This window comes from Cetorhinus maximus, chromosome 8 (genome assembly GCF_964194155.1).
Source record: "Cetorhinus maximus chromosome 8, sCetMax3.hap1.1, whole genome shotgun sequence".
NCBI classification, from domain to species: domain Eukaryota; kingdom Metazoa; phylum Chordata; class Chondrichthyes; order Lamniformes; family Cetorhinidae; genus Cetorhinus; species Cetorhinus maximus.
In genome coordinates, this window is record NC_135886.1 from 52,521,454 (window position 1) to 52,548,765 (window position 27,312).

Sequence of the window (27,312 nt, forward strand, 5' to 3'; positions counted from 1 at the left end):
TGTTGAGACTTCCTGGTGTTTGGTGTTCGGGGGGAGGAGTTTGTTCGTCTTGAGTTTATTGATATGGGAGTTTCTGTTGGTGCAGAATCATTTACTCCGCTGCTGCCTGCTCCATGAATCCTGTCCCCTGGCTCTGAAAAGGTGTGGGTCCCGAGGAGAAATGACTGAGTTAAACCACAACAGTTACCTTCCAAACCTCGACATTAGCCCGCCTATCTGTTCAAAATTTCGAAAAGCAGTTACCCAATTAAAAAGTGGCCAGTCACAAGTATTATCTGTGCAAATGCAGCCCATTTCTTGGTCACATCCCTAATAACGTGTTGACCTAATGATTTCTTTCGCTGATTCATGGTTCAGGTAACCAGCTTTACCTGTTTCAGTGTTAGCGCCGTTCCCTAAGGAAGTGTCCCTCCCTCTCACATCTCTTCTCCAAATCCGCTGCTTTCGCTTTGGTTTCCCGGAAGAATTCGGATGCGGGCGATGTGAGTGGAATCGGGGCTGGCGACTTTCCTCCTCTCTCTCTCGGCCTGTGTCCGCTTTTCATGTGAGGCGTGTTTGTCCGGGGGGGTTGCGGATCCGCACAGCTTTCCTGTGCTGCCTGAAGTTGCGGAGAGACCATGACAGATTGTGAGACACGCTGCAGGCTCCAGGTAAGCGGAGAGAGCCAGCGGCAGCTGCCCGGACAGCGGATCTGCAAATCTGCAACCCCAACGCAAAATGCTGCAAATCCTCAGCAGGTCCGGCAGCGTCTGCGGAGAGCGAGAGACAGAGATAACCCTGACCCTTCGGCAGTGTAGGACAAATCTAACTTCAGTCAGCGGGAGCGACCTGTCCCTGTGCCCCTGTCCCTGTGCCCCCTTCTGCCCCTGTGCCCCCTCTGCCCCCGCTGCCCCTGTGACCCCTGTCCCTGTACCCCCTGTCCCTGTGCCCCCTGTCCCTGTACCCCCTGTCCCTGTGCCCCCTCTGCCCCTGTACCCCCTGTCCCTGCCCCCTTCTGCCCCTGTGCCACCTCTGCCCCTGTGCCCCCTCTGCCCCTGCGACCCCTGTCCCTGTACCCCCTGTCCCTGTGCCCCCTGTCCCTGTGCCCCCTGTCCCTATACCCCCTGTCCCTGTGCCCCCTCTGCCCCTGTACCCCCTGTCCCTGCCCCCTTCTGCCCCTGTGCCCCCCTGCCCCTGTGCCCCTGTCCCTGTACCCCCTTTATCCCTGTGCCCCCCTGTCCCTGTACCCCCTGCCCCTGTACCCCCTGTCCCTGTGCCCCATGCCCCTGTACCCCCTGTCCCTGCCCCCTTCTACCCCCCTGTCCCTGTACCCTCTGCCCCTGTGCCCCCTTTCCCTGTGCCCCCTGTCCCTGTGCCCCCTGTCCCTGCCCCCTGTCCCTGTGCCCCCCTGTCCCTGTGCCCCCCCACCCTGTACCCCCTGTCCCTGTGCACCCCTGTGCCTGTGCCCCCCGTCCCTGTACCCCCTGTCCCTGTACCCCCTGTCCCTGTGCCCCCCTGTCCCTGTGCCCCCTCTGTCCCTGTGCCCCCCTGTCCCTGTGCCCCCTCTGTCCCTGTGTCCCCTGTCCCTGTGCCCCCTGCCCCTGTGCCCCCTCTGTCCCTGTGCCCCCTCTGTCCCTGTGCCCCCTGCCCCTGTGCCCCCTCTGTCCCTGTACCCCCATCCCTGTGCCCCCTGTCCCTGTGCCCCCTCTGCCCCTGTGCCCCCTGTCCCTGTGCCCCCTGCCCCTATGCCCCCTGCCCCTGTGCCCCCCTGTCCCTGTGCCCCCTCTGCCCCTGTGCCCTCTGTCCCCACCCCCTTCTGCCCCTGTACCCTGTGTCCCCACCCCCTTCTGCCCCTGTACCCTGTGTCCCCACCCCCCCCTCTGCCCCTGTACCCCCTGTCCCCACCCCCTTCTGCCCCTGTACTCCCTGTCCCCACCCCCTTCTGCCCCTGTACTCCCTGTCCCCACCCCCTTCTGCCCCTGTACCCTCTGTCCCCACCCCCTTCTGCCCCTGTACCCTCTGTCCCCACCCCCTTCTGCCCCTGTACAATGTGTCCCCACCCCCTTCTGCCCCTGTACCCTCTGTCCCCACCCCCTTCTGCCCCTGTACCCTCTGTCCCCGCCCCCTTCTGCCCCTGTACCCTCTGTCCCCACCCCCTTCTGCCCCTGTACCCTGTGTCCCCACCCTCTTCTGCCCCTGTACCCTCTGTCCCCACCACCCTTCTGCCCCTGTGACCCCTGTCCCCGCCCCCTTCTGCCCCTGTGACCCCTGTCCCCACCCCTTTCTGCCCCTGTGACCCCTGTCCCCGCCCCCTTCTGCCCCTGTACCTGCCCCTTCTTCCCCCATACACCCTGTTCTTGTGCCCCCTGCCCTCTTCTACCCCTGTACCCCCTGCCCCTGGACCTCCTGTCCCTGTATCCCCTACAGTCCCTGTACCCCGAGTCCCTGCCCCCTTCTGTCCCTGTACCCCCCTGCCCCTGGACCTCCATCTCTATTCCTGACCCCCCTGCCCCTAGAACCCGCCCACGTCCTGGACTGCCCCTCTGTATCCCTGTCCTCAGAACCCTCAATCTGTCCCTGATCACGCCCCTGCCTCTGCCCATGGACTATTCCACACACACACACACCCACATACAGGGACCACCCCGTCCCCAGACTCCTTGGGTCCCGGAGTTAAAGACACTTGAATCTGATTTAAATGCACCAAGTCACACAAGGAAAGAGCTATCACATGTAAATCCAATGTTGAGAACTGTAATGTCACTGTAAGGAAGGTTGTCTGTGTGCTGTTAGTTGTATTCTATATTTAAATGGATATTGAAGTGGGCTCATGCAGTCTAACTGAAACTTGCAGAGGGAAGTCCTGAGCTCAGCATTTATCCTGGTTCAGATTTTCAAACAGGATGCAGGGGGAAGTGGCACGACTGGTGTTCAGGCGAGGAACTGGGCACTTCCTATCTGAGCAGGAGCTGTCATGGTGAGTCAATCCAAGAGAGCAGGAACTGACTTGGTACATCCATACCCTCTACATCTGCAAGAGCTGAGGCCAAAATCAGATGAATCTTCAATCTCATTCTCCGGCCTTATTCACTCTCCCACTGCTCCTCTATAATGCCCCTACTATGAGGTCTATTCCTCCTCTGTGTAGCTCTATGTGTTTACCCCATACAGTCTAACTTGCCAGTAAAACAAAGGCATGGGCTGAAGGACTGACAGGTTTCAGATTTACAGATTACAACTTGGATATTTTCAAAGAGGGTTTTTGAAGGCAGGGGTTTCTTGATGTGGAGGATCTGACTAATCCCATGAACGCACAAATCCTGAAAACTCCCCTTGACCCAGTGGACCTGGAGGATTTCACAGTCGAGCTGCTCTGATTCTCGAGACTCGGATTTTAGCACAGTGCTGGGGAAGTGTTCCATTATCTGAGGTCCTGCCATTCAGATCACTCTTTAAATTAAGCCCCTGTCTACCTGTTCATGTAGAAATATGAGATCGTCTCTTTGAAGAACAGGGGAGAAATTCTCCTCATGCCCTCGTTAACATTCCTCCTCAGCAAACACCATCAAATAACGGATTATCTAGTCTGTCATCTCATTCGGGTTTGTGGGATCTTTCTGTGGAAAAATTGTCTGCTGCACTTTCTTAAAGAACAGCAGCAATTCCATTTAAAAAGCAAAATATTGTTAGCAGTGAAGCATCATGGGATGTCTTGAGATTGTGAAAGGTGCTATGTAAATGCAAGTTTATTTGTTCTTTTGTACTGCCGCAATGTAAATGTTTTTTTATTCTTTCATGCGATGTGTGCGTGGCTGGGTGGGCCAGCATTTATTGTCCATCCCTAATTACCCTTGAGAAGATAGTGATGAGCTGCCTTCTTGAACCACTGCAGTCCACGATGTATAGGTACACCCACAGTGCTGTTAGGGAGGGAGTTCCAGGATTTTGACTCAGCGACAGTGAAGGAACAGCGATATATTTCCAAATCAGGATGGTGTGTGGCTTGGAGGGGAACTTCCAGGTGGTGGTGTTCCCATTTACCTGCTGCCCTTGACTTTCTAGTTAGTAGAGGTCATGGGTTTGGAAGGTGCTGTCGAAGGATCCTTGGTGAGTTCCTGCAGTGCATCTTGTAGATGGTACACACTGCTGCTACTGTGCGTTGGTGATGGAGGGACTGAATGTAGAAAATAAATAGGAGAAGGAGTAGTCCATATGACCCATCAAGCCTGCTCCGCCATTCAATACAATCATGGCTTCAACTCCACTTTTCTGCCCGCTCCTCATATCCCTTGATTCCCTGAGAGACCAAAAACTAAATGTATTCAACGATGGAGCTTCTACAACCCTCTAGGGTAGAGAATTCCAAAGATTCACAACCCTTTGAGTGAAGAAATTTCTCCCCATCTCACTCCAAAATGATTGACCCCTTACCATGAGACTGTGCATCGAGTTTTAGATATCTCAGTGCAGTGAAACAACCCTGAATCTACCTGCCGAGCCCCTTCAGAATCTTTACTGTTTCAATGACATCACCTCTCATTCCTCTAAACTCCAGAGAATGTGGACCCAATTTTCTCAGCCTTTCATCTTAGGACAACCCTCTCATCCCAGGCACCAATACTAGTGAACGTTCCCTTTACTGCCTCCAATGTAAGTATATCCTTCCTTAAACATAGAGGCCAAAGTTTCACACAGTATTCCACATGGGGCAGTGCTTATATACCATCATACCCAGCAGTGCATGCAGCCATCACTGAGAATGCTGATCTCCTCACTGCACTTGCTTGTCTTCAGTTCACTAACATCTTTTATATTGCTCTTGGGATGTGCTCATTCTTGGCACGGTTGACATTTATTGCCCCAGGGCTTGATACAATGGAATGGTTTGCTCCTCCACTTCAGAGACTGGTTAAGAGTCATCTTCGTTGGTGTGGGACAGGCAGGATAAAGACAACATGATTCTTTCCCTAAAGAACATTAATGAACAGCTTTTTAAACAGAATTCAGACTGTCAAGTAACCATGGTAGGATTTGAATTCATGTGGTTGGATTAACAGTGCACTATTACAATTATTATGCTACTAGACCCCTATGTGACAACTTGAGAAGTGTGAGATTGACCAGAAGGGCATGTATGTACTGATTGCCTTGGTTCTGCAGGATGAGACTATGAGCTGGATGGTCCTGTGGTCTTTGGGATCCCGGCCTCGGGACTAAATGGGGGTCCTAAGCCCACACTTGCCACGAGAAAGCCCAGTGGAGCAATCTTCCTGGAGGCAGCCTCCTAATTGGCCGGCTCCATGCTCACCATTCAATTAAAAACAGCACTGGGCTCTTGATGCTGCAGGGCCAGTTAGAGGTGGGTGCTCCTGAGGCAGACCAGGGACCTTGAGGCTCCCTCAACATGGACATGCACTCTCTGGCCTTCAAAGCTGTAAGGGAATAAAAGGATCCAAGCCGCCAGGTACATGTGAATGGAGAGGGAAGGCCTATACTGGATTGATCTCAGCCCCGATTGTGACATTTTGTGCCCACAGCCCACTCTTTGTGTAATGGTACTTGCAGATCTGATGTGCTCGCCCCCCCAACCAACCATCCCATTGCCCTGGCCTGCCACAAGGAAGTTGCCTCCATTGAGCTGGAAGCCTCCAGCAAAATGTTGGCAAAGCTGCAAGATTGGGGCTTGAACTATGCCAGTTGGCATCCCAACTTGGCTTCCCTCCTATTTTCCCAGACGCCACTCCACACCTCCCCACCCCGGCCTTCAAACCCATCTGCATGGGACTGGGAAAATTCATCCCCATGATGTTGTTATACGCCAGTTTGACTGGAGGAATCCCTGTTAATTTGATTGACAGGTGCTGGACTCAGACATAAATAGATCAATTTCATTTGTAAAGGAATAAGGATTGAATATTGGCAGGCGGTACTCATGGGTTGTTTGTTTTCATTCACTGGGAGGGTAGTGTGGGGTGGGGGCGGGGGTGGGGGGGAGATGACAGTTAACCATGCAGCATTCCACATGTAGTCCAGGTGTGATTGTAATGGTACGCACTGGTTTTTATTAAGCTCCAGAAACAGTCATCAAATTTGGATTTCTGTTTCCCCAGGAAGAGCAAGTATGTGAAGTGCCAACCTGCAGCCCAATGCCAAGGGCAGGCTCCCCCCAAGTTCAGCCTAGACCAGTCACCACCGTCTACAGTCACTCTCAGGGTGAACTCAGCCACTTGCCCAGGAAATTGAGTAAGTATTGATTGTGTAATCTTTGCACATCAACATCATTGCTGCATGAGCGTGTGCCATCTGGAGCTGATGAGATGCCACAGTGTAACCCACTTTGTAAAGTTTTACCTCATGTTCCAGTTGCACCCATGTCCCAGTCTGAAAAATAACCAAGGGCCCAATTCTACCTGACACTATCAGATCCGTGATTGTATGACTTGTGTGTGTGTCAGTGTATATGTGTCAGTGGTTGTATAGGTGTGTCAGTGTGTGGGTGTATGTGTGTCAGTCTGAAAAATAACCAAGGGCCCAATTCTACATGACACTGTCACATCTGGCCAATATCACCAGAAATAAATATTCCATATATCCTGCACATATGTCATATGTACACAAATGTGTACCCCATGTGTTGTAATCTGTTCACATGCATATACTCACCCTGTATGTTGTAATGTGTATGCAGGCATCCACTCCCATGTGTAGTAATGTGTATGCAGGTGCATACTCCCATCATGTGTTGTGATGTGTGTACAAGTATGTACCCCCATTGTGTGTTGTGATATGTACATAGGCATCTACTCCAACATATGGTAATATGTGTGCAGTTGTGTACTCCATTGCGTGTAGTAATGTGTACAAAGGCATGAACTCCCATTGTGTGTTGTGATGTGTACAAAGGTATGTACTCTAGTGTGTTGTAATGTGTACATTGGAGTGTACAATTCCTTTTATTACACTGGAGGAAGTGGTGTTGAATAGCAGGCCTCAGTTGCTGGGAATTCTCTAAGCAGGCCATTCACAGACAGTCAAACATTGCTGTAAAATAGTCAGGCAGGCTCAGTGAGAACGCACCATGAATTTCTGTTGTGTGACTTTGATGAGAGAGGCTCCCCATTCAGGAGCACAAGGTTGCTGTATTTGGAGTGTTTTACTTACCTGCTGATTATGATCTATTTGGCACAGGAGCTTTTATTGGATATGTAGAGCAATCATTGTGGCTGTCCTTCCAGCTTTACCTGATTGATAATCCAGCTTCAGTGCTGTTTCCTACTCTTGTAGGGAGCCAAAAATGGGCTTCGCTCTCCTGTCTCTGCTTGTCATCACCTTCCAGTGTTTTTGATCAGCCTCTCGCCTGGGTGGTTCATATTTGTAGCAACTGAATCTTTTGTGTACATTAAGGAGGCTTCCACGCTTAAGGATTCTCATCTGAAGCTCTGCACTACTTTACATATTCCTCCCTTTCTCTGAATAGTTACCTCCCAGGGAATGAACTGGTTATGCCTGTTACTCCTATCCTTTGCCTGCACAGTGACAGTGCCAATGCTACACATGGATGGTATTTGAAGCGCTGCATTTGGCTCTGACATCCCACAGTAGGAAGGAGAAAATAGGCCAGGTTACCTTCTCCTATTTCCTACCTAGAGATATCTGCTAGAATGGGACAGTGAGGCACTGCACAGTTGAATAAGGACTTATGGTCAAGATCTCCACATGAAAAATGGTCACTTGGATGAGAGATGAAAAGGTGACTAACACCTGTGACTCGCACCTTAGCAAGGGGTCAACACTTGCATGAGAGGAGGGAGAGGGAAACAAACTGACCAGAGGAGTTGCATTTGCTGTTGGAAAGCATGTTCTAAAAATGAATGGGATGAAACATTAATTCCCTCCACCACTGATGTACAGTGGCAGCAGTGTGTGTCATATACACTGGGGCACCCCATCTGATTTGCTGCCTTCATGTTGGTGAGCTGTCGATTTGGAATTGTGTTTTGTGCTGACAGCTTACCATCAAAATTAGCATGAGGACAAAGGAACCATGTCCATTTTGACTCACACCAACTTCTTTAGGCTCCTAGAGCCCACATGATTGCCACTCAAAGTGAAAATCACGTCCACAGTGACAGATAACAGGGTGGTCGGCAGTTCTGTGAGATCGGAGTTTAGGAAGCAAGAGGTGGATCGCATGGGTTGGGGAAGGGGAGAGGAGTGGGATAAGCTGCCTGAGGTGCTGGGTCAAAGGCGGCAAGTAGGTATGGGGGAGGAGAATATCAAGAGGGGTCAAACCCAATCAAGCCAGCAGCAGCAGGCTGCAGTTTTAATGAGGGGCCAGAAGGAACATTCCTGCTTTTCTTGTATCCACATCCAGGGATTTATAATATTTTATTATTTAACCTTTTAGTGCAGCCACTAGTGGTCCCTTAAAAATATGTTTTTTCCTGACGTGTGGTTCAATTTGCCAAAGGAGTCTGAAGCAGACATTAAGCCCTTGATTTGTGAAAACAATGAATCCAATTTCTGTTTTAGGAGGACTACCTGGGTGATTGCATGGCATTCTATCCAATATAGTGTGTGTAGTGTTCAATAGTTTTGTTTCATCTGTGTTTGATTATGCTACTCCTTGTACACTTGCTTGATTGCTTAAGCCTGTGGGCGGAGCTAGAGAGTTAAGAAATATGAGAAAGTTTCAGAAAGGGGCTGGGGTTCCCTACAGAGACCGTGTGTGTTGAAATTCCTGTAACTTCTGAGATCTTTTAAAGCTCTGTAAATAAACCGTTTGGATTTAGAACTAGAATCACCTCTGCATTCCTCTGAGATAAAATATACGGCAATCAGTGAATACATAACAGAGTGTAGCAGACTTGTAGCATGAACTTATTGCACACACACTGCACGCCATATTGGACGCTCAATATTCATTTCTCACCTGAATTACAGGAATTACATATTCAAATTTCTAGAGCTTCACCTTTAATTAAAGATGCCAAAATTTGCCTTTCACAGATGCTGAACAAACTGTCCTGTAATTACCTGGGTTTGCTCTGTCTCCCTTTATTACTAAGGATAATTACACTGCTTACTCTCCAGTCCTCCAGCATGCATGCAATCTTAGTACAATAAAACAGAAAATGCTGGAAATACTCAGCAGGTCAGGCAGCATCTGTGGAGAGAGATAGAATTAATGTTTCAGGTCAATGACCGACCACAGACTTGGAGCGTTAACTCTATTTCTCTCCACAGGCGCTGCCTGACCTGCTGAGTATTTCCAGTTTTTTCTGATTTCATTTCAAATTTTCAACATTCACAGTATTTTGCTTTTGCACTCTTAGTACAACCTGAAATTTCACTTCTCAGTCCTTTGCTGTCTCTTCCCCATTTCCTTCACATTTCTCAGATTTATTCCATCGCACCCTGACACATTGCCCTCCATTAGCATAACAAACTTCTAAAATCTTTCCTTTTACTTATTACATTATTTCTCATCCAAGTTTTAGCCAATTAAGGATTTACCTTTGCCAGTATTCTTTTTCATCATAAACCCTTAAGTAATTACTTTTTTTTATTCTTTCACGGGATGTGTGTATTGCTGGAAAGGTCAGCATGTGTTGCCAATCCCTAATTGCCCTTGAAAAGATGGTGGTGAGCTGCCTTCTTGAATCGCTGCAGCTGCTGTGGTGTAGGTACCCCCACAGTGCTGTTAGGGAGGGAGTTCCAGGATTTTGACCCAGCGACAGAAAAGGAACGATGATAGATTACCAAGTCAAGATGGTGAGTGGCTTGGAGGTGAACTTACAGTTGGTGGTGTTCCCATCTATCTGCTGCCTTTGTCCTTCCAGGTAGTAGAGATCACGGGTTTGGAATGTGTTTGGAAGACACTTTGTGAGATGTTGTAGTACATCTTGTAGATGGTGCACACTGCTGCAACTGTGCATTGGTGGTGGAGGGTGTGAATGTTTACAGTGGTAAATCAAGCGGGTTGCTTGGTCCTGGATGGTGTCCAGCTTCTTGAGTGTTTTTGGAGCCACATTCATCCAGGCAAGTGGAGAGCAAACCATTACAATCCTAACTTGCGCCTTATAGATGGTGGACAAGCTTTGTGGAGACAGGAGGTAAGCTACTCACCACAGAATTCCCAGCCATTGATCTGCTCTTGTAACTACTGTATTTACATGGCTGGTCCAGTTCAGTTTCTGGTCAATGGTAACCCTCAGGATGTTGATAATGTTGGATTCAGTAATGGTAATGCCTTTGAATATCAAAAGGAGATGGTTGTTGGAGATGGTCGTTGCCTGGCACTTGTGTAGCACAAATGTTACTTGCCACCTATCAGCCGAAGCCTGGATAATATCCAGGTCTTGCTGCATTTGGACATGGACTGCTTCAGCATCTGAGGAGTCATGAATGGTGCTGAACATTGTGTAATCATCAGTGAACATCCCCACTTCTGACCTCATGTTGGAGGGAAGGTCATTGATGAAGCAGCTGAAGATGGTTGGGCTGAAGACACTACCCTGAGGAGCTCCTGCAGTGGTGTCCTGGAGCTGAGATGACTGACCTCCTTCAACCACAACCATCTTTGTGCTTGGTATGACTCCAAGCAGCGTAGAGTTTTCCCCTGATTCCCATTGACTCCAGTTTTTCTAGGGCTCCTTGATGCCACTCTCGGTCAAATGCGGCCTTGATGTCAAGGGCAGTCACTCTCACCTCAGCTCGCATCCCTGCCAATTTCCTGTTAACCTTTCTCCTTGCATTCAACGATTATCTTTATTGATTTATTTGTAGAATAATTTACAGTTCCTTTTTAATATTTCACCTTGCATCCCTTGTTCTTCTCTTAACACTTTGCCTTATTTTCTTGTATTCTCTCTCATTTTGCTTAGACCTGTGTACCCACATATCATTTCTTTACCTATATATCATATCTATATCTATATACCCTATATATCAGACCTATATACCTATATGTCATACCTATACTTATATATCGGACATATATACCTATATACCATACCTATTTACCTTTTTATCACACCTAAACCTATATCAGATTGATATACCTATGTACGTACCTATACTTATATATCAGGCCTATATATCAGACCTATATACTTACATACGATACCTATATATCAGACCTATATACTTACATATCATACCTATATATTGTTCCTCTACCTATATATCATACCTAGGGTGGAATCGTCTCAGGTTTGCACTATGTGTGGTAGCAGGCGGGAAATACGTTTCTTTACCCACTGGCTGCAATGGCTGGTTTTTGTGCCATATCGGCCCATTCCTGCCTTATTAATTATGCAGCCACATGAAACGTGTGTCTTGCTGGCAGGCAGCCTCTGATTTTCCTGCCACACTGTTACCTCACTGCTTCCTCACTCAGGGTGCCATATTTAAACTGCAGCCGTGTGCACATTCCTCAATGCTTACAGTGCAGGACTGCTCTGGTGAAGACACGACCCCAAAAGCCAAGAAAAATGCAGCCCCCAATTCAGTGATGCATCCCTGAGACGCCTTCTGGATGTGGTGGAGGCCCGCCATGATGCCCTCAACCTTCGCTCTGGCCGCAGGAGGCCCATCAGTCTCACCACTCTGGCCTGGGAGGCGGTGGCAGAGGTGGTCAGTGCCAACGCTGCACACGAGGTCGACTATCCAGTGCAGATAATGGATGAATGATCTTATCCATGCCACCAGGGCAAGGCAACCATCTCATTACCCTAAACTCACACACTCACAAGGCCATCACACATTCACTGGCATCTCACTCACTGCCAGCTCAAGGGACATCACCACTCACTCTCTCACACACACACCCTCACATCTCCATCTGGCCTCATCTCCTCTGGAGACTGCCTCTTCAGCCCTCACCACCTTGAGGCCATTTGCACAGATCAACATGTGCCCCCACACACACCCTGGGATATCCCCCAGCCCCAGTACAGCACTCATCCTGCAGCCTCTTCCCTTGTCTGAGGCCACTTCTCCCCCTTCCCCAAGCAAGCCTGAGCCCTGCAGCCATTGAAAAGCTACCCCGGTCTTACAGCTGGTCTGGTAGGTAGTGACCTGCCCGTGAGCCCCCCTGAAAGTGATGTGGTGCTGTCTGTGAAGCCTGGAGCTGATGACCGCGAGTGCTGCCTGAAGCAAGATCAGCAAACAAACCTCGAGGTCCCCAGTGAAGAGCAGCTTGCCAGGTGCACGTTGCTTATGTACAGTTGTGAAACACGTCGGCGATCCTGGATGATCCAGCGAGGTGGGGATGGTTCCGACGAGCAGGGCTTATAATAAGATGCTAAAGTGTTGAAATTAGGCTCCTGACGTGCGGGGCGGGAAGCACGTTCCGCCATTGACAGGCGGAGTAGACAATTGCAAACTGGGTTCACAACGGCATGAAACCCATTTTTGGCCTTCTCGTCACATTGTACCCCCCACGTCCGCCATGACGCCCAACATCATTGGGGCCAGAATTACATAGATATCAGACCAATGTACCTGTATATCAGGTCAATATACCTATATATCATACCTTCTTTTAAATTCATTCAAGGGATGTGGGCATCACTGGCTAGGCCAGCATTTATTGCCCATTCCTAGTTGCCCTTGATAAGGTGGTGGTGAGCTGTCTTCTTGAACCGCTGCAGTCCATGTGGTGTAGGTACACCCACAGTACTGTTAGGGAGGGAGTTCCAGAATTTTGACCCAGCGACAGTGAAGGAACGGCGATATATTTCTAAGTGAGGATGGTGAATGGCTTGGAGGGGAACTTGCAAGTGGTGATGTCCTTTGTATCTGTTGCCCTTGTCCACCTAGATGGTAGTAGTTGTGGGTTTGGAAGGTGCTGTCGAAGGAGCCTTGGTGAGTTCTTGTAGTGCATCTTGTAGATGGTCCACACTGCTGCTACTGTCCATCGGTGGTGGAGGGAGTGAATGTTTATGGATGGGGTGCCAATCAAGTGGGCTGCTTTGTCCTGGATGGTGTCAAGATTCTTGAGTATTGTTGGAGCCAGGCAAGGGGAGAGTACTCCATCACACTCCTGACTTGTCCCTTGTAGATGGTGGACAGACTTTGGGGAGTCAGGAGGTGAATTATTTGCCACAGGATTCCTAGCCCCTGACCTGCTCTTGTAGGCACTGTATTTATATGGCTAGTCCAGTTTCTAGTCAGTCAATGGGAACCCCCAGGATGTTGGTAGAGGAGAGTTCAGCAATGGTAATGCGTTTGAACATCAAGCGGCGATGGTTAGATTCTCTCTTGTTGGAGATGGTCATTACCTGGCACTTCTGTGGCACAAATGTTATTTGCCTGGGTATTGTCCAGGTCTTGCTGCATTTGGACATGGACTGCTTCGTATCTGAGGAGTTGCGAATGGTGCTGAACATTGTGCAATCATCAGTGAACATCCCCGCTTCTGACCTCATGATGGAGGGAAGGTCATTGATGAAGCAGCTGAAGATGGTTGGCTCTAGGACACTACCCTGAGGAACTCCTGCAGTGATGTCCTAGAGCTGAGGTGATTGACCTCCAATAACCACAACCATCTTCCTTTGTGCTAGGTGTGACCCCAAGCAGCAGAGAGTTTTCCTCCATTTAAATTCCCCCATTGACTCCAGTTTTGCTAGGGCTCCTTGATGCTGTCAAATTCTGTCTTGATATCAAGGGCAGTCACTCTCACCTCACCTATACCTATATATCCTACCTATTCCTACATATCAGGCTGATATATCTATATATCATACCTACACCTACATATCAGACCGATATACCTATATATCATATCTGTACCTACAGCTGGCCTTACAAACATGGGAACCAAAGACATTGATATTCATCCATGTAACCTTGAAACTTGAAGCCATCTCCTTTATAATGGCATCTATTTATTCAGAATATTTGCAATTTACTGTTGACCATATCCCAGTCTTGGTCTACAGTGCTGTGTTTATCAGAGAGTGTCAGAATGTGGCTATAGTTGATTGCTGCATAGTTTCTCAAGTTTGGTATTAACCTAGTCACAATATATGTGATGCCTTTACAATTGTAACATGGGCGTACAACATTGTTTAACAGTGAAACTTGGAAACGTTTCAAGCAGGAAGTTGCTGCAATCAGCAGAAGCCCTTTTTGTCAGACCAATAGATCCAGATTTCACCTGGCTTGGGCTAAGGAGCTTGTATATGCAGGTCTGCTTTTTATATACCAGGCCTTTGGCACTGGCTTTCACGGTAACACTGGCTACCAGAGAGACATCAGCTCACAAAGGATACTGGTTCACAAGTGGGCACTGGTTCACACCTGGGCACCAGTTCTGTTGCCTGTGTTCTAACTCACCCATCACTCCTGTGTTCGCCGTCCTACACTGGCATCCAGATAAGATTTTAAAATTCTCATCCTTGTGTTCAAATCCCTCCATGGCCTTGCCTCTCTGTAACCTCCTCTATCCCATCGACCCTCAGGTATCTGTGGCCCGTTTAAGAATTTCAGATTCTAATCATTCCACCACAGGTGGCTGTGCCTTCAGCTTCCGGGAACTCTGGAATTCCTTCCATAAACCCCTCAGCCCCTTTTTCATCCTATAAGTTGCTCCTTGAATCCTATCTCTTTGACCAAGCTTTTGGGTCATCTTCCTGAATATCTCCTTGCATACACCAATGTCAAATGTTGCTTTATAACCCTCCTGTGAATCATTTGGGGTGTTTTATTATGTTAAAGTCAGTCAGCAACATCCAGGCTTTATAAATCTATTTCAGCCTTGTGAGAGTCGGGTTCTCTATGGAACCTTCTACAGGTCCAAGAGGAAGAGGGATAGGGATCCAGACAGTAACCCATTTGTTAACCTCCAGCCAAAGGACTATGTCCAGGATTTTCCAGCCCCATTGTGGCGGGACCCACCATGGGAGATTTGGCAGCTTAGCCAAAAATCCATTGATGTTTGGAGGGACTGGATGATCCCGGCGGCGATGGGGGTGGAAAATCCCACCCCATGTGACATATATGGCGTCTCATTCACTGACACTAATTTTTAGTCTTTATTGTCTTCTGACTTTTAAAAAGAAAGCTTCACATTTTAGATGATTAGAATGGCCCATCTCCATTTTCATTAGTTTCTCCCCCATTCTTATCGTTAAATAGATACTCATTTTCAAAGTTATAACCCCCTTCACCCCCAATTAACCCTTGGCTGCCTCCAGGCAACAATACAAACCATTCCTTGATGGTTGCTACCTGCTCCATCATCTCTGCCAGTGTTGTTGTGTGGCAGCCACTCAGAGTAACTTGAGCTGATTCACTTGCTCTATTTTTCTCTCCCTGGTTGTAGGTGTTGCCTCCTTCCCTGGAGTGTGTTGAGTTTTAGTGTAGAAGCTGCTTCCTACTGTTCCCACACGAAATACCCAACAATTTCAAGCTCTTTCAGTGGCTCATATGTAGACCCAACAAGAGAAATCTCTTTTGTTTTAAACTCCTGAAGGAGTGCTGGACACGCCCAGTGGATTGGGAGTTTCCAGCTCCAAGCAGGTAAATGAGCAGGTTGGGTTTATGCCAGGTGCTGACATTTACTTGGCAAGGTAAGAGCATTGCAACATTGAGATGTGAAAGGAACAGCAAAGGATTAACCAAGACATTCATTTGAATCTGGCGAGTACCTTCTTACACAACCGAGAAATGTAATGTATAGGCAAGGAGACAATAGAATCAAAGTGAACGGCATGTGCCCTGATCCATGAACCCACAGCAAAGCCCTCAATGTGGCCCATGTGGGGGTTACCAGAATTGACTCAACTCCTGAAACTCAAATCCACAGCAGAGTTATAGAGATTAAAGCCAACATCACGAGGAGAACTAGACTAAGCTCATCCCAATTTCCCACTCAACCTTAGCATGAATTATTTGGGTAATTATTCCCCTCCTAGCCATAATGGCAGATCCAAGTCTGATGATAGCTGTCATGAAGATCTGATTCGTGGCATCAAGCTCCCCAAAGCCTCAACTCAGCAAGTGAGTAGCTAAATCATTTAGACTGGGATGGTACAAGGATCAAATTCTGTTATGTGATCTCAACCAGGCAGTGCTCAATGTCCCTGATTTAGAGAAGTGAAAATTGCCACTCCCGATTGCTATCCAGTCATTCATGCTGGAACAGTGGCCATCTGGTGAGGTCAAGATTGGGCACAACCTGTTAGAACTCCTATGTGGAAAATGGTGGTTTGGCCAAGAAGCCAGGCATCACAAGAGAATAAATGTTCTCTTTTTTTATTTGTTCATGGGATGTGGGCATCACTGACAAGACCAACATTTATTGCCCATCCCTAATTGCCCTTGATAAGGTGATGGTGAGCTGCCTTCTTGAACCGCTGCAGCCTGTGTAGTGTAGGTACACCCACAGTGCTGTTAGGTAGGGAGTTCCAGGATTTTTACCCAGCGACAGTGAAGGAACGGTGATATATTTCCAAGTCAGGACGGTGAGTGACTTGGAGGGTAACCTCCAGGTGGTGATGTCCCCATCTATTTGTTGCCCTGGTTCATCTTGGTAGCAGAGATCACGGGTTTGGAAGGTGCTGTCTAAGGAGCCTTGGTGAATTCCTGCAGTGCATCTTATAGATGGTACACGCTGCTGCTACTGTGCATCAGTGGTGGAGGGAGCGAATGTTTGTGGATGTGGTGCCAATCAAGCGGGCTGCTTTGTCCTGGATGGTGTCAAGCTTCTTGAGTGTTGTTGGAGCTGCACTCATCCAGGCAAGTGGAGAGTATTCATCACATTCCTGACTTGTGCCTTGGAGATGGTGAACAGGCTTTGGGGCATCAGGAGGTGAGTTACTCGCATCAGAAGAGGATTTTGAAGGGTTGACTGGGCCTGGTTTGCCTTTGTTGTTTCCAATGGCTAGGGTGGTGCCGGGTGGTCGGTCCATTTTTTTTTCTTTTTAGACTCTTTTTGTAGCTGCCTGATCATTTCAGCTGCCTAGTCCATTTCAGAGGGAGGTTTAAAGTCTGGAATCACATGGAAGCCAGATGGGGAAGGTTGGCAGATTTCCTTTGCTAAAGGACATTAATGAAGCAGGTGAGGTTTTTAAACAATATGGTAGTTTCATGGTCACCATTACTGAGACAGGCTTTTTATTTCAGAGTTATTTAGTTCACTTAATTTCAATTCCCAGCTGCCATGATAGGGTTTGAATTCATTTCCCTGGAACATTCGTCCACACTTCTGGATTAAGAACTGGTAACATAACCAATGTGCCACCATTCCATTTGGATTGCCCTGGAAGAGTAAATGTGACCCATTGTCTTGTTCCAATGGAGTGTCATGACTTGATGTCATTGCATCAAAGTCTTTTCCCTGTCTTGGGAATGATACATTTAATGTTAGTGTAAGTACATCTTGGATGCTCCTGTAATAGTGGTTGTGCTGTTGATCTGTAGAAACCCAGCCTTCTCTCTGGAGCAAGACAGATGTCACACAGTGGCTGAAATGGGCAGAGAGAGAATATTCCCTGTGTTACATTGAGGAAAACAAGTTTGAAATGAATGGAAAGGCCCTCTGTCTGCTCACCAAGGATGACTTCCGGTACCGTTCTCCCAGTTCAGGTAAGAACCGCTCAGTGTTTCACTGGGAATTTGCTGCAACACAAGCTTAGGATATAGCATGCTTATGCAAAAAGTAGCACAGTGTACCAGTCTGGGATATATCAGGTATATGTTGAAAGTAGCACAGTGCACCAGTCTGGGATATATTGGGTATATGGGGAAAAGAGATCCTTATACCAGTCTGGGATGTATTGGGTATACGCAGAAAGTAGCACAGTGTACCAGTCTGGGATATATTGGGTATGTGGGGAAAAGAGATCCATGTACCAGTCTGGGATATATCGGCTATATGCGGAAAGTAGCACATTGTACCAATCTGGGATATATTGGGCATATGGGCAAAAGGATCACATTGTACCAGTCTGGGATTTATTGGGTATATGGGGGAAGGAGTTCCATGTACCAGTCTCAGATGTATTGGGTATGTGCAGAAAGCAACACAGTGTATCAGTCAGGGATATATTGGGTATATGGAAAAAGGATCACATTGTACCAGTCTGGGGTATATTGGGGAAATGCAGAAAGTAGGTCAGTGTACCAGTCCAGTATATATTGGGTATATGGGGAAAACATACAGTGTTCCAGTCTGGAATATATCGGGGTATACGGGGAAAGCAGCACGGTGTACCAGTCTGGAACATATTGGATATTTGGGGAAAGGAGACCCGTGTACCAGTCTGGGGTATGCAGAAAGTAGCACAGTTTACCAGTCTGGGCTATATGATGTATATAGGGAAAGGAGATCCACATACCAGTGTGGGATATATTGGGTATATGCAGACAGTAGCACAGTGTACCAGTCTGGGATATATCAGGTATATGGGGATGACAGTTCTGTGTACCAGACGGGGATTTGACGATAATTATTCTCTGAAAGCAGCTCAAAGTACTTCACAGAGAAATAAAAAACAACAAACCAAAGAAGCTGAAATTCCAGAGTTTGGCCCTGGCTATTGAAAATACAATCACTGGCATTGGGCTTGCATGAGAGACCAGCTATAGGAGCTGAGAGTTCAGGGGTGGGAGAGGGTATGGGTTAGGGGTGGGAGGGGGTATGGGTTGGGGTGGGAGAAGGTTGCATTAAATCACTGGAGAAAGTTAAAGAGACAGGGGCATAACCATGGAAGGATTTAAACACAAGGATGAAAATTTTAAGCTTGAGGCATGGCATACTAAGAGCCAATGTTGGGCAGTGAAGGCAGGGGTGAAGGGTAAGCCAAACTTAGTGTGAATTAAGATGCAGGCAGGTGGAAGATGGGAGGCTGCCCGGAAGAGCTTTGGAATAGTTGAGTTTGGAGGTGACTAAAGCATGAATGAATATTTCAGAGGCAGATGGTCTGAGGCAGAGGTGGAAACAGTAACAATATTATAAGACGGAGGTAGATAGGCTTTGTAATGCAGAGGATTATGGGGTTTGAAGTCAGTTCGGGTTAAATAGGATGCCAACGTTACAAGCAGCTTGGTTGAATCCAAGAGCGTGGCTGGAGAGGGGGAGGGAATTTGTGGTGGAGGGACCTAAACTATGGTTTTGGACTTATCAGTGCTTAACTGGAAGAAACTGCAGCTCATCCAATGTCGGACAAGCAGCCTGACAACACAGAGACAGCGGAGGGGTTGTGAGTGGTGATGGAGAGGTAGCACAGGGTCATATCAGTGTAGTATGGAAGCTGATTCATGCCTGATGATGTTGCCAAGGTGGAACATGTAGGTGAGGAAAAGGAGGGGGATCCTTGGTAGACTTCCAAGGTGACCTGATCTGGTTAAGAGTAGGATCTGGTAAGTGCAGTCCCACAAAGGTAGACAATTCAGGAGGATGATGTGATCGGCTATTGAAAGGCTGAAGAGATTGCCAAGAACAAGTGGAGATAATGGGTGGAATTTTCCGTCCCTGTTGGCATCGGGTGTCATGGTAGGCGTGAGTGGACAATATGGCGGGAAGGCTGAAAATTGGTTTCACGAAATTGTGAAGCCAGTTTGCAAATGTCCGCTCCATCCATCAATGGTGGGTCGCGTTTCCCGCCACCGGACATCGGGAATGTCATTTCAATATATCTGCATATCATTATAAGCCCTGCTCACCGGAATCATCCCCCATGCTGGATCATCCGAGCATCACGCCAATGTGTTTCACAACAGCATATATAAGGTGTGCACCTGGCGAGCTGAACTTCGAGGGGAACTCTGAGGTGAGCGCTCACTAACGTTGCGCAGTGCTTGTGAGGGTCGCCTGTTTGACTTCAAGGTTGCATTCAGGCAAGGGCACAGGCAAGTCGCTTTTTCCCAGCTGGGTTACAGGTGGTGCCAGGGCAAGGGCTTCACTGTGTCTGAGGCGAGTGTGGGGGGGGACGCAAGGGCTTCACTGTGTCTGAGGCGAGTTTGGGGGGAACGCAAGGGCTTCACTATGCCTGAGATGAGTTTGGGGGGGGCGCAAGGGCTTCACTGTGTCTGAGGCGAGTTTGGGGGGGCGCAAGGGCTTCACTGTGTCTGAGGCAAGTTTGGGGGGTGCAAGGGCTTCACTGTGTCTGAGGCGAGTTTGGGGGGCGCGCAAGGGCTTCACTGTGTCTGAGGCAAGTTTGGGGGGCGCAAGGGCTTCACTGTGTCTGAGGCGGGTTTGGGGGGGGGCGCAAGGGCTTCACTGTGTCTGAGGCGGGTTTGGGGGGGGCGCAAGGGCTTCACTGTGTCTGAGGCGAGTTGGGAGGGAGAACTGCTACACTGTGATTGAGGAGAGTTGGGGGTGGAAGAGCTGCACTGTGATTGAGGCGAGCTGGGGAGAGGGGGGCAAGGCTGCATGGTCTGATGGTGGTGCACAAGCACGTGCGGTGGAGGTGGGGAGGGAAGCGGCCATGCATTAGAGAACCCCCTGTATAAAGTGACCATTCCCCCGCAGCTGAGACAGTTCAGGCACAGCCACATTGACATGCTTACAGTTGGGCCTCTAGCTTATCCGCCCACTCAAGCAACGCAGAGGCATGAAAATGCCACCAAATGCTCCAGAGCTTTTCATCTCTCGGGCACAGACTGCAAACTAATGAGCATTTTAGTGGACTGCAGAGCAATTGACTGGGCACATTGTACAATCTCCTTGCTAAAGCTGGCCATGGAGCAGTCACTGGTGGAGGTGCTCACAGCCCCTTGCAATGTCAGCATCCCGGTTTGGACCAATCTCCCCCATGGTTCAAGCTAACAGTGCAGCCTCGCAGTGTGGGGTAGGAGAATGCCTGTTCCTGAGCTGAGAGCACAGCAGGCAGTCCAATGGACAAAGCTGCTGCCAATCGGTCAGGTGGTGTGGGGCGGAGGTGGGTGGGGTTTCGGGCAGCCATGCAGCGCACTAAACTCTGGTCATTCAAGTGGTGGCCAGCACTCTCCAGGAAGCATTAGGAGGCCTTCAGACTTAACAGAGAGAGGTTTTTAGTATACCCAATGCTAACCCACATGTCTCTCTCTTTCATTCTGCAGGAGGAGTACATCAGGAGCATGGAGCCTGGTGACCCAGTTGTGTGCCCCATGCTTACAGAGAGCGGAGATGAAGGAGAAGAGAGCGACGGAGGCGCCTGGCTGGGCAGAGGGAGGAGCAGCACCCTCAGGAAGAAGAGGGCTCCAGCACACGCCACCGAAGATCCACAGCGAGCCGCTGCTGGTTGGTGCCTAGCTAGACACAGGGTCTATAGATGCTGCATATCATTCCTGCAGATGACCAAGAACCAGTGTCGCTGAAGACTGCATGTCCAGGGAACGGGTCAGTCACATCTGCCAGCTGCTGTAGGATTTGGCACCACGGGGACATGGAGGGCATCCACTGCCAGTGGCCGTGAAAGTGACCGTGGTGCTCAATTTTTACACCAGTGGCTCCTTTCAGGGCTCCACAGTGTGACCTCTGTGGGATATCACAAGCCTCCATCCACAAATACATCCATGAGGTCACGGATGCCATCTTTGTGAAGGCTCACAACTTTGTGCATTTTGCCCAGAATCAGGAAAGCCAGGAAGCAAGAGCACTGGGATTTGCCCAGATCTCAGGTGCATGGTGTCATCGACTGCACTCATGCACTCAAATGTATCTTGCAGGTCTGCACATGATTCCCAAGGAGTGTCCACAACTCCTACATTCTCAGTAGATCTCAGACTTCTGATGTTCTCCAGGGTCCACAGAGGCTGCAGGGTTGGCTCCTCAGGGACAAGGGCTACCCACAGAGGCCGTGGCTGATGACACCCGTGTGGCGGCCTCAGACTGCAGCAGAGCGAAGGAATAATGAGGCTCATGCTGTAACTCACAGCTTGGTGGAGCAGACCATCGGGATGCTGAAGATGAGGTTCCGGTGCCTGGACCGGTCTGGTGGAGCCTGCAATACCGTCCACAGAGGATGTCACGCATCATCATCACCTGCTGCACCCATTACAACCTAGCACTGCAACGGGGAGAGGAGCTGGCTGAGGAGGAAGTGGAGGAGCTGCACATCTCCTCCAATCAATGGGGATGAGGGAGGGGAGGTCCTCGGAGGCAACGATGAAAGCGATGAGGCCATTGCACTGGCCATACAAGGCAGGTGCGCTCAGGAGGCCCTCATAGCTGCTAGATTCATAGAGAATGATGATGACATGCAGTGAGGAGACACCATAGATCCTCACATTGCATCTGTGAATGTTTGACTCTGGTCTGGCTGATGGCAGCGCACATACCCTCTGTGATAATGCTCCTGTCATGGAGACACAGCAGATACCCATAGTCCCTACATTCCAGGACAATGGATAATGATGACATGCAGTGGGGACACTCGATAGATCCTCACATAGCTTGTGTGAATGTCTGACTCCTGTCTGGCTGATGGCACCTCGCTTGCGCTCTGTGAACAGGATCATATCATGCAGATGCAGGGGGGAAACTTTAACTTGTCCTGATCCTATGACATCCTTTGTGAGCCGAACCCCTCAGGACCACACTGTCATCAGACACAGGTGCTGATGAGATGGGGGGTCAGCCCCACCTCAAAGGTGCTGGGAGCACAGAGAGTGCCGCCAGCCCACGACATTCTGGCAGCAATGAAAAGCCCCATTGAGGTGCAGATATTACTGATGTGTCCAGTGACAGTGAAGGCGCATCATCAGTGTGCTGGGAGGGTTGCACAAATCACAGAGAAGTGGCCCTGGACTGAGACACCTGCCTTTATCTTGTGCAGAAAGGTTTCACATCTGAGCGACACGACACTGCTCATCAGGACAAGGAGCCACAGGCAGGGAGACATTCTTGCGAATTCTTTTACAATGGTCAACATTATGTACAAGTGATTAACACCTGTGCCCAACCACATCTTCTTAACTTCCCTAACCCTGCCGCTACATCTTGGTGCTCCCTGGACATCCACAGCGGAGGTGGAGGCAGCCTGCTGACTGTGACGCCCTGTCTGTGATGGCCTTGGCCGGCATCCTCTGGGGGGCCGAGACCTGGAGGGCCCCGGCCTGCGTTCGGGGTCCTGCTGTGTGGCAGTGACACCTTCCTCGGCCTGCAAAGCTGGATCTGCTGTGGTCACAGGAAGAGGGGATCTGGATGGGCTGGACACTCCCGAAGTCACCTGGGTGGATGTCCCCGGGGTGTGCACCTGCTGATCCTCCTCCCTATGGGTGCCCGAGGGCCCCTGGCTGACTCCGTAAGGAGAAGGGGAAGCTGGAGTGAGATTGAGTTGCCTCACATCTCAATCACGTTGACACTGTTGGAGGCCAACTATGGCGTCAGCGATGGAGTTGAGCCTGAGCAGCAGTGCAGGAGCAATATCCTGGACCAAGGTCTCCATGGTGGCTGCCATCCTGCCAGTGTTGACCTCGGTGCGTTGCGATGCCGGCACTATCACCTTAGACTGAAGGTGGAAGGACTCCTCCATTGTGCCTTGCAATCTGAGGAGTGCAGCGGACATCCCTTCCTGATGATCCTGAGCTTGCCTTTGCAGCTCCAGCAACTGTGACATGACCGAGTCCAGAGGCTTGTCATCTGATTCTGACTCAGCAACGTTCTGGCCTCCAGCAGTCCTCCGAGTGCCAGGGACCTGGGAAGTCCCTGCCTCTGCCTGCTGTGGATCAGACAGTGTGATGTGGTCACCAGATTGTGATCCCAAGGCCACTCTAAAGCTAGGTCCTACCGAGGTGTGTGTCTCTGCACTGGTGGAGGGTGTGGGTGAGCGCTGTAACAGAACTTCAATGAAGGTGTCATCAGATTCCTTTTCTGAAGTTTCTTTGGGGCTTGAGTCAAGGATCTGGCTCGTGGATCCTCTCGGCTGCTTCCCAGATGTGCCTGTGAAAGCAAGGGGAGATAATTAGTGCATGGCAGTGGCTTGTGAAACAGGACACATCACTCACAGCATGTTTGTCTGATGGATGTTGCACTGCTGGATCCTCACTTGGTTGAGCCCCACCAACTTCACCATCAGCACAGGACCGGTCCCGGTCATCACCGGCCAGCTGGATGGCTCTATTTTCAACGTCTGTGAGGACCTTGATTTCAGGCATTCTTCCGCCAGTCTGCAACCTCTGCAAGCTGTGTGCCAGCTTGTCTTGCACAAATACAGATGGAGAGAGTGTAAGCAGGACACCTGCCAGGCCAGATGATAAGGATGCCTGGCATGTGTGGGTGGTGAGTGGTCCCACGGACAGGATGAAGACATGATCTGCAGGGCAAATGAAGGTGAGTGTGAGAGAGTGAATGGTGATGTCCCTTGAACTCATAGTGAGTGAGATCCCTGTGGATATGTGATGGGTTTGTGTGTGTGTGAGTTGAGAGTGATGAGAAGAGTGACTTACCCTGGTGGAACAGAGGAGATCATTCATCCCCTTCCTGCACTGAGTGGCTGTCCTCTTTTGCAGCGCGTTGGCGCTGACCACCGTTGCCTCTGTCTCCCATGCTGGATTGGTGATCTTGCCTGCTGGCTTTCGCCCTGAACAGGAGTAGAGGACATCGCAGCGGGCCTCCCCTGTGTCCAGGAGGCATTCAAGGGAGGCGTCGCTAAGTTTGCGGGCAGCATCCCTTTGGCAGCCATCGGTTCCCAGTAGCTTCCTATCCCTTGAAGAGAGCTAGCTCTGTGCAGGGGCAGCCTTTAAATACGACGCCTGGATTACTGAAGGTCTGAGGTGATGGCGGGGTGGGCAAATCAGAGGCCACTCTGCCAGCGACCTGGCGTGTTTCCCGGGAATGCATGATTAATGAGGTGGGATTGGGACAATACCGCACAAAACCCCGCCAATCCGGCCAGTGGGTAAAATGTGCTTTTTCCTTCCCACTACTGCACTTAATGCAAATCTGGGAGAATTCCGCCCAATATGGCACAGTCACAAAAAATGTCATTTGTGATTTTAGACACGTCTTTCAATACACTAGGAGGGAGCAAATACCAGATTGGCGTGATTCAAGCAATGTTGATAGGAATTCAAATGTGCAAGGCTCGGATATATCTTGTATTTTGGAATAGGAGCCCCTTGTAACAACCTGAGATACACAACATTTCTAGGGGTAGGAACTCCAATCTTCTATAAAGCAGTACCATTGAGCATTCTACCCTGAGAACCAAAGGAGGGACAATAAATTAAAGGGGGCTTTCTCTGATTGACCCTGTGCTCCCACCAATGGCTGGTTCTAGACAATGCTCCAGAGCCAAAATGGTGGAGATCCAGGAAGAGATCACCTGTTTACCCATAGGATCGGGCATGGGGTGAGGAATGGGAGGAAAGGAGGGATGTTTCTTTACTTTGCACCGAAGAAGACCATTATTTAACAAAGGCACAACTGTCTATGGTTGTCTAAGAGTGTGTCAGTGGAAGGGAATCGACCCTATAACTCAGCTGTTTCTACAGCCTTCTAGTATCTTACCCAAGGATCATTCTTTATGTGAATCTTGATAACGTGCCTGTAGGCTATTCCTCCATGAAGACAATACCCCATCTGAAGCACAGTGATTGGTTCAGAGTTTATGATGTAGGCCAGCAATGCTTGCCTTGACTTTGAATCTGTAGCTTTTAAAGGCTTTCCTGCACAGATCAGCTGCAAGCGTTGAGACAATTCTATTGATAATGTTGAAAAAATCCAGAAATCCTTGAATAGAAAGGGTTTGATCAGTTTTCTCTTTTTAGGGGATGTGCTGTATGAAATACTTCAACAGATCAATAACTACAGGAGCTTTGCACAAAGGAATTCCATCATGAACCCAGCAGCAGAAAAGGCCATCCACTCCCCACATGTAACTCTGCACAGAACATTCAGAGGTATGATGTCAATGTCCTTTGGGCAACCGGTTGGGTCACCTGAATCCTAATATCAATTACAGCATGGCAACATGTCAATGTACAGCATCCAGTCAGGTCTGTTTTTTAATTCTTTCATGAGATGTGAGTGTCACTGTGGCAAGACTAGGCATTTGTTGCCCATCCCTAATTACCCTTGAACTGCAGTCAACCACGTTGCCGTGGTTCTGGAGGCCAGACCAGTTAAGGATAACAGATTTCCATCCCTAAAGGGCATTAATGAGCCAAATGGGTTTTTACAACAATCGATGACAGTTTTATAGCCCGAGACTATTTTAATTCCTGATATTACTCCAGCACCATCTCCCTATCATATCCTCACTATGTATGGCACACTCACCCCTAGTAAATGTGAACAGAGGGATTCTACCACGGATCCTGAGGGAGAAGTAGGAAGAAATAGTAGAAGGCACAGTAATTGTTCTATGAGGTTGCATTGAGAGTTATACATACCAGAGGACTGGAGAGTGAGCAGTGTGACACTCATTGTTCAAAGGGGACACAGGGCAAACACTAGTAATTACAGGCCAGTTAGTTTAAATTCTCTGGTCAGTAACATTTTTAAATCTTTAATTACAGACAAAATTCCTAAAATTCTAGGTGAATGGAAAATAATAGGAGCAGTCAACACAGAGTTCAGAAAGGAAGATTGTGCCTGACAAATCAGAGAGTGTCTTTGAGGAAGTGACATATATGGTGGGCAGGGAAAATGCAGTGGATATGGTAAATATGGACTTAAGAAAGTCTTTGCCAAGGTACAACACAGGAAGCTACGAGAGAAGATTAAGGGATTATGGAGTTAGGGAAAAGGTAACAAATTTGGCTCAAAAACTGGTTAGAATGTTGGAAACAGAGTACAAGTTACTTTCTGGGTGGTTCAAAGTGTGTAGTGAAGCACAGGGTTGCAGAAATGGTAGATTTTGCATTTTAAAGAAAGTAGTTATACTTTGCTGTTAAACTGGATGAGTGGAAGAACCAAGGGATTTGAGGCTCAGGTTCACAAGACATTAAAAGCAGCCCCTCAAGTGGATCAGGTCATTAAAAAAATGAATGGAATAATGGGTTCTATGGTAAGAGGTATATTAATATATGAATCTTAATATATGAATATTTGAATATTAATGCCAAGATGTAATGGTTGTCATCAAGAAAGTTTAGTAAAGCACATTTGGATTATTGTGTGTAGGACTGCACACTATAGGAGGGATGTGGAGGCAATAGAGAAAATATGATGCAGATTTACCAGGATGCTGCCTGACATGAGGAAATATAAAATGGGGCTGTTTTTATCGGTTGAGACAATGTTAAAGTGTGGTTAGAAGTGTCTAAAATTGAAATTATGAAGAGTTAATTGAGTGGACGAGAGAAAGGTGTCCTCAATACCAATTAAAACTCTCTATACTGCACTCGATACCTCCCCTCTAATCATTAGAACTTAACATTTTCTAATCTTTCCTT

The 27,312-nt window shown here is 48.7% G+C and overlaps 1 protein-coding gene across 4 annotated transcripts in view; it reads left to right on the forward strand.

Moving 5' to 3' along the window:
* Positions 1–501: 501 nt before the first annotated feature.
* etv7 (ETS variant transcription factor 7) overlaps positions 502–27,312 on the forward strand; it is a 60,910-nt gene continuing 34,099 nt past the window's right edge. For 2 of the 4 annotated variants that reach the window (XM_078546844.1, XM_078546846.1), the window contains exons 1-4: positions 502–650; positions 6,090–6,222; positions 17,410–17,574; positions 25,684–25,815. In XM_078546844.1, coding sequence (XP_078402970.1) covers positions 618–650; positions 6,090–6,222; positions 17,410–17,574; positions 25,684–25,815 — 463 coding nt within the window. In that variant the 5' untranslated portion in view covers positions 502–617. The remainder of the gene's footprint in view (positions 651–6,089; positions 6,223–17,409; positions 17,575–25,683; positions 25,816–27,312) is intronic. The other 2 variants (XM_078546845.1, XM_078546847.1) reach the window with 2 other exon arrangements.